Raw genomic sequence first — 15,430 nt, 5'->3', positions numbered from 1 at the left:
ATATTAAAATGTAATTTATTTCAATGATGCAAAGATGAATTTTCAGCATCATTACTCGTCTTCAGTGTCACATGTTCCTTCAGAAATCATTCTAATATGCTGATTTGCTGTTGCTGCTGATTGCAATGTTGTTTTTTGTGTGGAAACCGTGATGAATTTGTTTCAAGATTCTTTGATTGTAAAGTTCAAATGAACAGCATTTATTTGAAAAAGAAATCTTTTGTAACATCACTTTTGATTAATTTAATTCATTCTTGCTGAATAAAAGTATCCATTTCTTTCCAAAAAACAACAACTTACTGACCCCAAACTTTTAAATGGCACTGTTTGAAATGGCAGAAACTCTCATTATAAACTTGTTTGATGTCAGATGTAAATGTTCGTTACAAACACAATGATATCAGACTTTCATGCACAATACTGTTACTTTCCACTTTTTTGTTGTATTTTGTCAAATGCTTGAAGGAGCGATGAAGATCCTTGATAATCGGCATATAAATAGAGGGTGTGCATGCAGTCTGAAATTTTGTGAATCCCCTGTTTTATTCAAATGCACAATGGCAATGCAGAATAGAAAGGCATTTTTCATAATGTTAGATTTTATCTACATTTTTATTGCCACACATTTAAGAATTTAATCTGATAACCATCTGTTTACAACCCTAAATGTTCAGCCATTAAGCTAATCTATCAGTACATACTGTTAACAGTGCATAAAGTTGTGCTTTGACATTCAAACTTTTACAATAAACCCAACAGAATTCACTATGTAGTTTCCCACACACACACACACACACACATACACACGCGCGTGCGCACACACACACACACACACACACACGTGTTGTGTTTTCATGTTTAATAGGGACTTTCCATAGACATAATGATTTTTACACTGTACAAACTGTATATTCTATCCCCTAAATCTAAACCTACCCATCATAGAAAACTTTATGCATTTTTAAATTTAAAAAAAAAAAACACATAATTTTATTATGATTTATAAGCTGTTTTCCTCATAGGGACCAAAAATCTTTATAGAATATTTATGGAAGATTTTAACATATGGGTTTACCTGAACCACACACACACACACACACACCAATAATAATTAACTGTGTTACAGTAAGTAAACATTAACAGATATTTTGTTTCCTTTTTTTAACCCCCTGGAATTCCCAGCTCTGCCTTGCCAAGGACAGATGCAGTAAATACACATGAAGTTGAGCAAATTTTTAGTTTGGCAGGTTTAGCTGAACTATTTCCTCTGTCATTTTGAAACATTTGCCAGACTATTGGCCTTTGAGTGAGAAAGTATGTGAAAGTCTGTGAGAGTTTTTATGTGGGCATAAATGGGAAAGAGAAAATAGAGAGCGAGGAACAGATACAGAGAATGGTGCATTGTGCTGTAAGCATGCAGGCTCTCATTTAAAAAAAAAAAAAAAAAAAACTTTTGTCCAGGTCACAACCTCTGGTTCAGCCTCTCCTGCTTTGACTATTGTTTTTTTTTACAGGATCTGGGAGGGACTATACGTCATAGTGAAACTTAAGATTGTATAAAACGGGAGTGATGGAGTGATGAGAGGAGAGTGTCAGGATCTTCCAGCCACTTGAGCAGGACCGACTCAACGCTTGTTCCTGCATCTTCTGTTCCCGTTGCCATGGCTTCATCCGTCATTCCTGCGCTGAGTCTCTGTGCACTGGCGTTCGTTCTCTACTGCAGTCCGGCAGGTAATCGCTCATGTTTTCCATCCATTGCATGTGCTTATTTCATTCATTTCTTCTGATCTTTCATGTATGATAGCAGATGTGTCACACAACTCAACAATTCGAGTTTTTAGCATTCACAGAAAACAAAAAAATGTAATGGCGAAACCAATGTGTTGTTTTGGAGAATTCTCTAGAGGCAGAGACACAGGTGGTGCTGATTCCTCCTTTTCCTGTCTTCCCGTCTCTTGTCTCTCATATTTCTGTTTCCCTTTTGTCTTGATCTTTCTCAGATGCTCAGGGAGACTTAGCTTTGGACTGTTGCCTGACGGTTAGCCATAAAACCATTCCTAAACATATCCTCCTCACTTACCGGAAGCAGTTCAAAGGTGACGGATGCCCCCGTGATGCTGTTGTGTAAGTATATTCATCAAATACTGGAGAATACTGGATGCTTGTATGCAGTTCAAAATCCGGGAGCCTGTGAAACTTCTGATCGCATTTCTAAGCAAAGCAGATGTGAAAGTGTGTATTAAGCATGCTCTGATTGTCTGTTCTAGTCAAATAATGCGCTTAAATCAACTATCTTTCAGATTCATGACCAGGAAAGGTCGGAAGCTTTGCGCCCCGACTGCCGCTGATGAGGAGTGGGTTAAAGAGCATATCAAGTTTCTGGACACTAGGCTCAAGAAGTGCAAACAAATCAAATTCAGTGTATGTAATTTTCCTCAGATTTATTCAGTAGCTTGATAGTTTTATTTCCTCAGTTGTCTATCCTCGGATGTCATAAAAACCGGTTGCATAACAGGCATGACATTGTTATTGCAAAAGTTATTGCAGGTCACTTTCTCTTCTCTGGTTTTCCTCTGACTCATGACATTGTTTATATGTAGTAAGATCTCGATTTGGATGTTAAAATCGTACTCATCCAAAACCACAAACTATTCAACTATGAAACCACAAGCCAAAACATCCTCCTACGGCAGATTTATAAGCTCTGAACAGACCACCAACAATGTGGACTCAGACTTGGACTCAGTCGAGCATTTTACATGAAGCATGTGCAGCAGATCTCTGTTTCAAATAATGCAATTAGAATTAGTATCAGAATTCTGATAGGAATGCTACAGTAAACATTAGAACTATTAAATTTGACGTTGACAGTCAAGTGAAAGTCTACAATCTCTTTATAAGCTTAAACTAATGGTTTGCTTTGTGTGCTTTTATTTCAGGAGAAACGCTGTCATGCCCTGAAGGATTTGACTGTTTGAGTGAACACACACACACACACACACACACACACACACACACACACACACAAACACAATGGCAGCTAACATCTTTCTGTTTTATAAAAAAAAAAAAGCAAAAAAAAAAAAGCTTTCTTCCTCATTCAGGATTGCCTATGATAACATCAGGCCAAGTTGTGTGATCTTATTATTTACAAATACATTTTTTTCTGTTTGTTTGTTGTATTTTGATATAATCATCTTGTTGGATTTAATAAATTAGTTGACTAACGCAATTATTGGTGGGACTGTATTCTTTATGTGACGTCTGACTTTATAGACATGATAAAAGCATATAGTGCTGGGTAGAAACTAGTGCTGTCAAATCGAATTAATCAAACGTAAAGTTTGTGTTTATATAATGTACACACACACACACACACACACACAATGGCAGCTACAGTAACATCTTTCTGTTTTATAAAAAAAAAAAAAAAAAGCTTTCTTCCTCATTCAGGATTGCCTATGATAACATCAGGCCAAGCTGTGTGATCTTATTATTCACAAATACATTTTTTTTTTCTGTTTGTTTGTTGTATTTTGATATAATCATCTTGTTGGATTTAATAAATTCGTTGACTAACGCAATTATTGGTGGGACTGTATTCTTTATGTGACGTCTGACTTTATAGACATGATAAAAGCATATAGTGCTGGGTAGAAACTAGTGCTGTCAAATCGATTCATCTAATGTAAAGTTTGTGTTTATATAATGTACACACACACACACACACACACACACACACACACACACACACACACACACACACACACACACACACACACACACAATGGCAGCTAACATCTTTCTGTTTTATAAAAAAAATAGTGCTGTCAAATCGATTAATCTAACGTAAAGGTTTGTTTATATAGCCTAATGTATGTACACACACACACACACACACACACACACACACACACACTAGCGCCACTGAGCGGCGCTAATGAGCTGATCTGATCTCTTCTTCTGTGTAGCGCGCCATCAAGCAATCACGAAGAAGAGGTCTAGTCAGACCAACGCCACATTATGACACGATTTTCAGGCTCTCACTTCGTATTTCATTTTCTGTGTATAATTATTATGCTCTTAAATGACGGAACTATTTGTAATGTTGGTAAGTGAGCTTTGAATAAATGAAATATCAGTAAGAAAACCCGTAAACAGAACCAAAACAAAGCCAGCTAGCTGGATAACTGTTAGCAAACATCTTGTTGCCATGGAGAAACGCAAGCTTGAATGTATAATTAAAGCATATATTAATCATCTAAATAAAGCATGTATTAATTAATAACTCTATAAATATTTAAATAAACCCTTACATTCCAGAGTCAATCGTAATATAACGTTACATCTGAAATCAATAGGGAATATATGAATGTATGCTTATTTCAGTGTTTCAGCCTGCGTTTATTCTGGCATCTGGTCCAAGAATATCATCATTTCTGGTTGGAAACGTGTCTGGCGTTTCCTTCAGCATCAGCGCTGTTTCATCCTCAAATGCAACAGGTAGACAATTACATTTCTATTCAAACACCTATAACAACTAACTTACTTGCATTACTGTAAGGTCCCATTAGTTAACATTAGTTAATGCATTAAAGGGATAGTTCAGCCTAAAATGAAAATTCTGTTATCATTTACTCACCCTCAAGTTGTCCCAAACCTGTATAAATTTCTTTCTTCTGCTGAACATAAAAGAAGATATTTTGAAGAATGTCGGTAACCAAACAGTTGATGGTCCCCATTGACTTCCATTTTCCATACTGTGGAAGTCAATGTCTTCAAAATATTTTATTTTGTGTTCAGCAGAAGAAAGAAACTCATACAGGTTTGAGTAAATAATGACAGAATTGTAATTTTTGGGTGAACTAAGCATTTTTCGAAGCATTGTTATTTCACGTTAACTAATGAATGAACTAACAAATGGAACTTTATTGTTAAGTGTTACCCATGCATACTGTAATATTTGAACTTCAACAAATGTTTTCATTGTGAACTACTTCAGGAAGCATCCCATCGTCATCTTGTGTGCCGGTTTATCGAACACAGTGGAATCTTTCATATGAATTAATTGGGAAGGTGAGTTTATTCTGCCACAGGTTTATGCAGTATAGAAGGGCAAATACTGTTTAATAAATCTCCATCTTTATTCTGTTTAGAAGGTACTAAAAATCTGCAACATGGAAAATCTAGCTATGTTACATGGAAAGAATTTCCAACAGTTAACGAGATCAACACATCAAGAAATTTACTTGTGAAGTCCCCGGTGAAATAACAGGAAAAGGCAAACTGTGTTATTAACAGTCAACCTGTCATTAAGCAGGGTGTGTGTATCACCTACGCATCACGTTTTTGTGCATGAAATTCCTCCTTCTGTTTTTCTGCTTAATAGCCCTATCAGGGAAATAGTTTGTAGAGAGATGCGTATTATGAGCTCCAGAACATGCCCAGGGATTTGTAATAATCTTTTGGGCACTGTCGAAGTAAAATGAGAAACTACTTTCCTTTCTATTTCTTTAGGCATCTCAGCACAGGGCATAGCAGTTACTTTAGAGTTTAATAGAGCAATCAAACAGTCGGTGCTTTTTGTGGTAATTTTCACTTCTTGTGAAATGCCACTTTCTTGTAAGTTGCTCTGGTAAGGAAGTATCTTCTAAGAAGTATATTTTGGGGTCTGGAAGATTTTTTTTGGTCACACTTTAGATTAAGGTCTAATTCTCACTGTTAAATAACTACAACTTTTGCCTCAATAAACTCCTAATAAATGAATAGTTGTTATGTTGTAAAGTAGGTACTATTAATTGCAAGGTAGTTGTTAAGTTTAGGGATTGTGTAGGATAAAGGGATGTAGAAAATGGTCATGCATAATTAGGCATTAATTTGTGCTTTATAGTTACTATTAAACAGCCAGTATCCTAGTAATATGCATGCTAATAAGCAACTAGTTAATCGCAAGAACTAGACCCTGATGAAATTAATACTTTTATTGAGGAAAGATGCATTAAATTGATTAAAAGTAACAGTAAAGATATTTATAATGTTACAAAATCTTTCAAATCAGTGCTTTCTATTCATCAAAGAATCCTTGGTCCTCCAGAAAAAATATGAAGCAACACAACTGTTAATAATAAGAAATGATAAGAATTATAATAACATTTTGAGCAGCTAATCAGCATATTAGATTTATTTCTGAAGGATCATGTGACACTGAAGCCTTGAGTAACGATGCTGGAAAAATTCAGCTTTGCATCACAGTAATAAATTACATTTTAAAATGTCTCATTATTGGAAAATTAAATTGTAATAATATTTCACAATAAGTCTGATTTTTGTTCAAATAAGTCTTGGTGAGCATAAGAGACTTCTCTTAAAAGCATTGCTTCAGCTCATAGTATGGAATGGAGCTGATCTTCTTGAAATTTGTACATTAATATCTGTTGTTCATATGAAAACTTGACTAATTTCATGGTGGAAAAATAATCCGGTTGACTTCAATAAACATGCTAGGAATATCCCTGACATTCAAGTTTGACAAACCAGAATGAGCGACTCAACTATACATTTTGACTGCTTGATTTTCCAGATAATGTTATTTTCCACAGTATGCCTCCTCAAGCTAAATGGCGTATTGCGTTCTTTTGTTGAAACTTCTGCCTCAGGGTTTCATAAACACAGCCCAAGGCTCATATACCACAAGAACCCCTCACCTAACCTGAAATACACCACATTATACACTAGAATGGTTCACAGAGTTCACACCACTGCTATAATGCTAATGATTTTAAGCAGCAGATGACAACCCTGCAGTGCGCGCTTACAATTAACAAAAGAACGATATCGCCCGCTGGTGTGGACGTGAACATAGTTATCGTTATAGTTATCGTTCTTGTTGTGAACGGATGTTTGTTTCAAAACATAAGCAATACTGGAACTTTGAAATATGTAATACCATTATGTTCTTTCTGTTGAATACCAATATATCAGAATGCCTTCCTGGTGCGAGTGAGTCTCAACCGCAGTCTGCAGCTGTGTGGGAATGAAACATCTGTCCCGGACTGCTGCCTGGAGCCGCTCTGTGTCCAGGAGACTCTCCTTGTGTCTGCATGTGCTGGTGAAACCCCCAAAGCCTCACTCATCATACAGACCCATATTTATGCTCAGATCTTCCCCAACAAACCCCTTTCTGGTTAGTGTCTCTTTTCATGTTACTGAATTTGAAGTGCTGTAGTACAACCTGGTTTTTAGTACCGTGGTGGGACTACTATTGTTGATTTTTAGTGGTCAGGTCACCTTTAATTTATAAAGCACTTTATACAATTAGACATTGTACTAATGTCTCTCTGTTGCAACTACATGTCAACTAGCAATCATTAGAGTATTAGGAGACTGTCTGCTTAATATCTGCTAACACTTTATTTTGACGCTCCTCAATAGTACCTTTGCAAGTACATATGTCAACTTATTCTACTAATCCTAACCTTAACGTAACAGTCTACTTATTCTCTAATGATAATTAGTTTGCTTGTAGTTGCAAATTAATGAGAGTTAGTTGACATGTAGTTGCAAAGTTACTTATAGTTAGTAGAATGATCCCGTTCACAACAATACTGTCATTATTCAGCTCAGTTCAATAACTGTGTGAAGTTGATTGTGTTCAGTTTAGATAAGCAGCTCTACAGAAGACAATAGTGTCGTTATTCACTTTGAGTAGGTTCATTGTTGATTCAATTCATTTCAATAACAGTGTCGATGTTGCAAAATTTGCAATTATAAAATGAAGCCAAATCAGCGATAAAGCAGTATATTCAAAGTACCATCAAATTACATGGTTCGTTTAATATTACTTCGTTTATTCGTTTAATATCACTTAAGCAATTTTTGTTTGCATATATTAATTTAGCAGAAGTAAATTTGAGGAACATCACAAGCATGGTGCTAATAATAGCAAGGTCTTGGGTTTAATTCCCAGGAAATGATTATATGCATACCTTTAATGCAATGTCACTTCAGATAAATTACTTGGCATTACCCTCTGAGACCATCATTTGTACCATGGTACGGCTATAGTACTTTTTCATAGAGAAATCTTAAATGCGTTAATGTTTCTTGTATTATATCATAATGCATATGTGATTTTTTTTGCAGAAAATAAAACAGCCATTCCCAACCAAGTGTTTCAGCCTCTCGGCAGCTGCCCATGTGACGTTTCCCTTGGCGAGTGTGACATACGCTGCTGTTGTGACCAGGTAATAATTAAAGCTTGGAGAAAGTTTAGTTTATTAGGTAAAAAATGTAGGTTAGTGTTTTGTAAAGCTTACATCAACAAGGGGGGGGGGGGGGGGGATGATAAAATCTTAGTTTATTTATGAGTGTCATTTTTCTCTTTTAGGACTGCACTCAAGAAGTTCTGCATTTGTTTGCGACTCAGTGTCTTCCTGGCCCATTTGGGGGAAGTTTCAGTCCTGTTCCAGAGTATCAGTGCTCACCTCAGGCCTCTGAAAATGACCCGGATTGGTTCCCCTTTCTCTGTGTCACCTCCCCCTCGGACAACAACCCCTTTCTGGGACTTTTCTATGATGGTCGGACTGTGTAAGGAGTGGAAGTTTTTCTAGTGCATTATGTTCTATACAGTTTCAGTTTTGTTTTTGTACAACTCTGTGTATTATTAGACCTATTCAAAAATACACTTCTGTTCAAAAGTTTGGCGTCAATAAGAAAAAAGTATCGTATGCTCACCAAGGCTGCATTTATTTAATTCAAAAATACAGTAAACACAGTAATATTGGAAAGTGTTCTCTGTTTTAAATTAATATATTTTAAAATGTAATTTATTCCTGTGATGGCAAAGCTGAATTTACAGCATCATTACTCCAGTCTTCAGTGTCACATGATCCTTCGGAAATCATTCTAATGCTGATTTGGTGCTCAAGAAACATTTCTTATTATTATCACAAAGCTGAAACCAGTTCTGCTGTTTAATATTTTTGAACGCTGTGATGCATTGTTATTTATTTTATGAATAATGAGTTCAAAAGAACAGCATTTATTTGAAACAGAAATCTTTTGTAACATTATAAATGTCTTTACTGTCACTTTTGATCAATTTAATGCGTTCTTGCTGAATGAAATTATTAATTTTTGTAGAAAAAAACTCGCACTGACTCCAAACTTTTGAATGGTAGTGTATGTTTGATGATTTTCTAACTTTGCATGGGTTTTTTCAGCTCCCCAAAGCCCAGTCCATCATTCCAAGCCCCGCAGATGACAGCTGCTGTACCTCCCATAAACTACCGCCAGGGGGATCCAATATTCACTAAAGATGACCAATACTTCACCGTCCCACAGGTTAGATAACATTGCTAGTGTACGTGTCTGTTTATATGAGTGCACGCATTCATGCATGTGTGTATCTGTCCTCTGAGCAGAACTCTGGACTGGGCCAGTGTGCAGACAATGCTCCAGTGGCATTTTTGGAAAACTTTGAGTCTCAGTGTGTGAGGAGACTGCAGTCCTGTCCATCACCATCAGATGACCTGAGGTTGGATGTTAAAGATGGATTGGGAGGTATATATACAATATAACCGTTTATTTGCTTTCCTCAACCAAACACAAGAACATAAACCACATATTACAACATATCTAGAATGCTGCAGTAGATACTATTGAATCAAACATACCATAAGTACAAAAGGTCTCCATATCTGATAAAACATTGTGAGAAAATCTAAAATCCTTTTATGCCATGTCAACATAGATGGGTTTATCCGAGATCCATCGTCCATGTGCTATTTCAGGCAGCAAAGTACGAAAATGTCCTTCCCGGTGTGCCTTTTACTCATTTGACGGTGTTTTTGAATACAACTTTATGCTTTTAAGGAATAGCATGGGAATGGTGAATCTACCCTCAATGATATGCTTCAGATATATAAATATACAGCAGCTTATGAATCTATTGATCATGTTGTTTTTCTGAGTATGCATGCAAATATGCATATGTGAGACCGTTCATATTTTTGCACTCTTCCCAGGTGTGGTCACAGTCAGCGTTGTGGATGAAGCAGCCAATGACCTCGGATTATTTCTGTCAAATTCTCTTGAGCCCATATCTGGTCAGTTGTATGAACATTTTCAGCAGTTGTTTATTTAAAAATAAGTTAATCTATTTTTAAATATTAACTATATATTGAAGTAGTCCTAATATAAAATATTAAGAACCAGTAAATTGTGAGTTTGATTTATTAATTTTGTATCAAATATCAACAATAATTTCTTTTTAAAGAAATTAGTACTTCTATTCACTAAGGATACAATAAATTGATGCAATTAAAGTATCAGTAAAGACATTTATAATGTTATAAAACTAAAATAGTTGTTCTTTTGAACTTTGTATTCATCAAAGAATCCTGAAAAAAAGTATCACAGTTTCCACAAAAAAGAAGCAACTGTTACAACTGTTTTCTACATTGATAATAATAATAAGAAATGCTTTTTGAGCAGCAAATCAGCATATTAGAATGATTTCTGAAGGATCATGTGACACTGAAGACTGGAGTAATGATGCTGAAAATTCAGCTTTGCATCACAGGAATATATTACATTTTAAAATATAATAAAATAGAAAACAGTGAATTTTTACTGTAACAATATTACTGTTTTACTGTATTTCTGATAAAATAAATACAGTCTTGGTGAGCTTAAGAGACTTCTTTCATTAAAAAAACTAACTAACCCCAAACCTATCAAAGAATAATACAGAAAATATGACTAAAGTTTCTCGTTGAAGACACGATGGACATTATATGTAAAGTTGGATCTTTTTCATTGTGTTTTTTTTTTTTTTTAGTGCCACAAAAGTGTGATAATGTCGTTGTGGCCTTGAGTTACACTCTTTACTGGAGAGAGAATGGCCTTACTGCCATTACTGTGAAACGGACCTCTGCAAACATCACTCTACCTGGTAAGTCACAACTATTGTCTTCCTGTTCACTCTTACAATGCGACACACATCACTGCACATGTTTTTCTTATGGAATGCATCTCTTTCTCTCTATCATATATATATATATATATATATATATATATATAAATATATATAAATATATATTAAATCTTACCTCTTACCTCCCATCTAGTATCTTTGACCAGAAGATATTCTGCCGTGTTTGTCAACGGAAATGAAACATCTCAGCCAAACTCTGGGAATTCAGGTTAAAGCAACTCCCATAATACCTCAGCTTCAGATGCTCAGGAACATTGTTTAAATTATCCAGAAGAAATAATTTCTTATGCATTACTAATGTTTGCACAGGTTACCTGGTGAAGAGGCCAGTGATTGGTGGCATTTTGGACTCTGCTACAGAAGTTATACAGAGGGCCCAGATCAATCTCTGGCAGCCAGGTAGTGTAGCATGTCCATATTTATCCATACAGGACTACACAAAAATATTACTTTAATCCTGTGTTGTGTCCTCTGCAGGTGGAGATGGACTATGCTCTTCTGCTGAACTGAGACCAGTTCTGTTCGGGATCAACTCCACATCAGGCTGTGTGATTCCTGTGAGTTTGCTGAATGTGACACAGTGCAGTCAGCTGAGGTGAGAATCATTGCCGAAGGCTTTTGAACACAATACAATAGATTCCTATTGAACAGTTTCATTTGACACATGTCTTTCTTTTGCATGTCATTTCACAGGGAAACGGTGCGTGCTGTCCTAGATGAATTAGTGACTGCTACACTTGTTTCCACAACAGGAAACCCAAACTTTTCCAACCTAGTGGATTGGGTCAACATTACTAGTGAGCACTACATCATATAATTATCTCTAATATGTATAATATGTCAAGCTGTTCTGGAGTCTATTTATACCTAATCTTATAAACTACAATGTTGCAGCTTTAAATTCTGATCAAGCTGTCTTTATATGTACACATTTATGTATGGCACTTTATATGTGCCAAGTCTATACAAACTACTTTTCAAAAGTTTGGGGTCAGTAGGATTTTTTTTTTTTTTTTTAAAAGAAATTAATACTTTTAGTTTTACTCAGCAAGAATGTATTAAATTTATCATAAGTGATAGTAAAGACATTTATAATGTTACAAAAAAATTCTATTTCATATATAAAAGCTGTTCTATTTGAACTTTCTATTTAAAGAATCCTGAAAAAAATGTATCACTGCTTCCACAAAAAAGCAACTGTTTTCAACATGGATCATAATAAGAAATCTTGAACAGCAAATCATCATATTAGCATATCTGAGGGTGTGTCTCAGTCAGCTCCTTAGTTCAATAGTCAGGGCACTGATCAGGCAGTCGGCCGTTTTAAGGACTGTCTCAATGCTAAAATCCTTTCAGTGCACTGAAACGTTCGCTCCCTAAAAAGTCCCACAATGCACTGTAAAACCCAGAGAGCATTGATGCTTACTATTTTCCCTGAAAGGAAATTCTGAAGTGCAAAACAGAAATTGCATGTTTTAAAAATATTTAAGATGTTTTATCATTTTAGATGTGTTATTTAATGATATATTTTTAGTATGAACATACATCTCTAGAACATAACTTAGCTAACATTTATTATGCATTTATGGCTGAAATGTTGCAGGGAAATGTACCCATAAATAAAATAAACAAATAATGTCAGAAAGATATCTGCTCTGCTGTTCATATATACCAGTAGTAGTGACGGGAGCTGATTGAGAGACACCCTCAAAGATCATGTGACACTAAAGATTGGTGTATTGGCTGCTGAAAATTCAGCTTTGCCATCACAGGAATAATTGATGCTTTAAAAGTAACAGTTATTTTAAATCGTAATACTATTTCACAATATTACTGTTTTTAATGTATTTTCGATCAGACAAATTCAGCCTGGATACGCTTCTTTCAAAAATGTACAAAAAATCACCACTTGAAAAAGTTACCTACTGCTTTAAGTCATTGATTCTCAACCTTTTTGACTGCAAGACTGCCCATTTTCCAAGACAATATTCAAAGGCCCTTCTGTCTAAGCTGATAAGTACCTGTGGTCAGGGATGGGTATGACATGGTCTAAAGGCCCTTCGGTGCTTCAAATTTCTTGTTGAGTGGGGGTGGGGGGGGGTGGGAGAAGTGGTGTGGTGCAGTGCGGCACGTTGTGTATGGGTTTAGCGATGCAACGCTCCGATTTTATGGTTGAGCGGGGGATCCCACCGCAGCTTGTCTGCCATCCCCCCTGTTCGAGTGCCCTGGACACATGCCCCATAGGCCAGTGCGTTTATCCATCCCTTAAAGATTGCTAATATAGCTACATTTAAATTAATTAATTATTAATTAAATTAAATTAACTCCTGCTTGAGAACCACTGCTTTGAATGAATGAGCAAACGATGTTCTTGCTCTTGTGCCTCTCAGCATCACTGCAGAACTCCAGTCAGCCAGCAGAGGGCAGCAGTGGAGAGTGTTCTGCCGTCCCGACCCACCTCCACATACACGTTTGGAGCGTCATCTTGGGCAGGGTGCAGGGTGTGCCCCAGACAGTTATCCAGGCAGTGGAGATTAGGTACAGGTTCTTATCATCTCGCTATCCTGATAGCAAAAACGAAAGCTGTTCATTAATGTTTGAGCTTAATGTATCTAGATGCATTATGCTGGTTTGAACTGGTTGTGTTTGCCATTCATTCTTTTTCCAATTCACAGTTTTATAGAAACAACATGGAGGATTGAGTGTGTAATTGGCAGGATGAACCCCTGTGTTAACCCAGAGCTAATGCAGAATTTCCCCGTGACCTCTTCTGTGACCTTTACTGACAATCCTCTTAATACACAACCCCCTAGATCCAGGTCGGTCCTAAACGCATACATATTGAGTGTGATGATTATTGTATAGATGCAGTGAAATTTTAAATGTAGTTTTTTTTTTTTTACAGTTTAATGTTGTTGTTTTTTCTGATAAAAGGTGCAATAAAATATTTTGAAATAATATTTCAAAAAATAAATTCCAGAATCTTAATGTCATGTTATACATTTCAGAAATTATTTCTATTTGTTTGAATCTGTTGCTTGCATATGACATTATTTCACTAATCCAAGCTAATCGTGCATTCTTGTGAACTCTGTAAAGTTGAAGTGAAGTGTCTTCTCTTCTGCAGGTTCAGTATTAACTTCACAGAGTTTGACTGTGACCGGAATGATGTGTGCTGGCCTGAGCTGGCGTTCCCTCTCACAAGATACTACACTGGTGAGGGCTTGAATTTCTTCTAGATTAAGACAGAAATAACCGTGAAAACTCTGTCCTGTTGTAGGAGTCAGCAACACATTATAGTCTATATCATTTTTGTATATGAAATGGCATTATGTATCCTTTTTTATACTAGTTTATCACTCATGTTTTGGTGTATTTAGGTATTTGATGTGAAACGTGAAGCACTAATAGCAGTGTCTTGCAGTGTGACATGCTATACCTCATCTAAAACAATTTTTGTAATTCTTGTGTAAGCCATTGTTATATTTGTGCTTTTATTTTGTCACACTACAGAACTATTTAAGTAAGCTGCATATAGGTGATTTAAAAATAAAAGATGAAGTTTCCCTTATACAAAAATGTGTAGGCCTACATTTGAACCTAAATCCTTGATTAAGTCATACCCCCGGTTTCACAGACACGTAGTTTAAAATGCATTGAGCTGTTTTAACTGAAAGCAACTTGCTCTGGCATATATGTCAGTCCCATTGTTTTGTCTCAAAATGCACACCATCTAAGGCAAGCTTATAAAAGCTACTTAAATGCCCTAATTGTACTAAGGCCTAATCCTGGCTTAGTCTAAGCCCTGTCTGTGATACCAGGCCTTAAAGTTTGAAGGTAACGTTTTTTGGTTTTGTTTTGTTTTTTACAGGTGAGCCGTATTCCCAGGCTCTGGCTAAGGGTCTTATTCTAGTGTTCTTCTTCATCGCTGCATCTGTTTTAGGAACGCCATGGAGACAAATCCGCCAGGCATGGAGCAGTGCTCGATTATGAGAGAGAGAAAAGGAAAATTATGATATTTATTTGTAAATAGCTGTGAAGATGTAATTATTTTTCTTTTGTGGTTTATACATTTTATAAATAATTTATTATGTTTTGTGAAATGAAAATGTTGTACTTTTTTATTAAATGTATTCAATGCAAAATAAAAATACATATATTTTATATGTAAAAACTATTTTGTTTCTTCCACTACTATATATGTAACATATGATCACATATAATAATCAATATACACTACCGTTCAAAAGTTTGGGGTTAGTACGATTTTAAATGTTTTTAAAAGAAGTATCTTATCTGCTCTTCTGCATTTATTTGATAAAAAAAAAAAAAACAGTAATATTATGAAATATTATGACAAGTTAAAATTACTGTTTTCTATTTTAATATATTTTAAACTGTAATTTATTCCTGTGATCAAAGCTGAATTTTAAG

At 35.7% G+C, this 15,430-nt stretch overlaps 2 protein-coding genes across 2 annotated transcripts; both read left to right on the top strand.

Annotated features, from left to right (window-relative positions):
• The first annotated feature begins 1,219 nt into the window (after positions 1-1,219).
• On the top strand, positions 1,220-3,584 carry ccl19a.1 (chemokine (C-C motif) ligand 19a, tandem duplicate 1). The gene is made up of 5 exons (XM_084413172.1): positions 1,220-1,408; positions 1,515-1,731; positions 2,001-2,124; positions 2,301-2,421; positions 2,940-3,584. Exons 2-5 carry the CDS (start codon positions 1,662-1,664, stop codon positions 2,976-2,978), a joined length of 354 nt encoding a protein of 117 aa, XP_084269298.1. The 5' UTR covers positions 1,220-1,408; positions 1,515-1,661; the 3' UTR covers positions 2,979-3,584.
• Positions 3,585-3,967: 383 nt separating this feature from the next.
• Positions 3,968-15,165, top strand: tctn2 (tectonic family member 2). The gene is made up of 18 exons (XM_084414593.1): positions 3,968-4,111; positions 4,390-4,503; positions 5,003-5,076; positions 6,982-7,183; positions 8,143-8,243; positions 8,387-8,586; positions 9,222-9,342; positions 9,423-9,561; positions 10,026-10,106; positions 10,841-10,954; positions 11,130-11,204; positions 11,306-11,395; positions 11,474-11,591; positions 11,690-11,793; positions 13,387-13,534; positions 13,672-13,815; positions 14,124-14,212; positions 14,868-15,165. The coding sequence occupies exons 1-18, from the start codon at positions 4,024-4,026 to the stop codon at positions 14,987-14,989; spliced, it is 2,124 nt and encodes a 707-aa protein (XP_084270719.1). The 5' UTR covers positions 3,968-4,023; the 3' UTR covers positions 14,990-15,165.
• The last annotated feature ends 265 nt before the right edge of the window (positions 15,166-15,430 follow it).

Source organism: Rutilus rutilus, assembly GCF_951802725.1.
Source record: "Rutilus rutilus genome assembly, chromosome: 7".
Classification (NCBI taxonomy): Eukaryota; Metazoa; Chordata; class Actinopteri; order Cypriniformes; family Leuciscidae; genus Rutilus; species Rutilus rutilus.
This window is presented reverse-complemented; position numbering and strand designations above follow the sequence as displayed.

Excerpts from the sequence above, each read along its gene's own strand:
- ccl19a.1 (XM_084413172.1), top strand. The coding sequence starts at position 1,662 with ATGGCTTCATCCGTCATTCCTGCGCTGAGTCTCTGTGCACTGGCGTTC. Across the intron at positions 2,125-2,300 it reads TGCCCCCGTGATGCTGTTGT|ATTCATGACCAGGAAAGGTC; the intron begins GTAAGTATATTC and ends ACTATCTTTCAG. Across the intron at positions 2,422-2,939 it reads GCAAACAAATCAAATTCAGT|GAGAAACGCTGTCATGCCCT; the intron begins GTATGTAATTTT and ends CTTTTATTTCAG.
- tctn2 (XM_084414593.1), top strand. The coding sequence starts at position 4,024 with ATGACACGATTTTCAGGCTCTCACTTCGTATTTCATTTTCTGTGTATA. Across the intron at positions 9,343-9,422 it reads AATACTTCACCGTCCCACAG|AACTCTGGACTGGGCCAGTG; the intron begins GTTAGATAACAT and ends TCCTCTGAGCAG. Across the intron at positions 11,396-11,473 it reads GATCAATCTCTGGCAGCCAG|GTGGAGATGGACTATGCTCT; the intron begins GTAGTGTAGCAT and ends TGTCCTCTGCAG.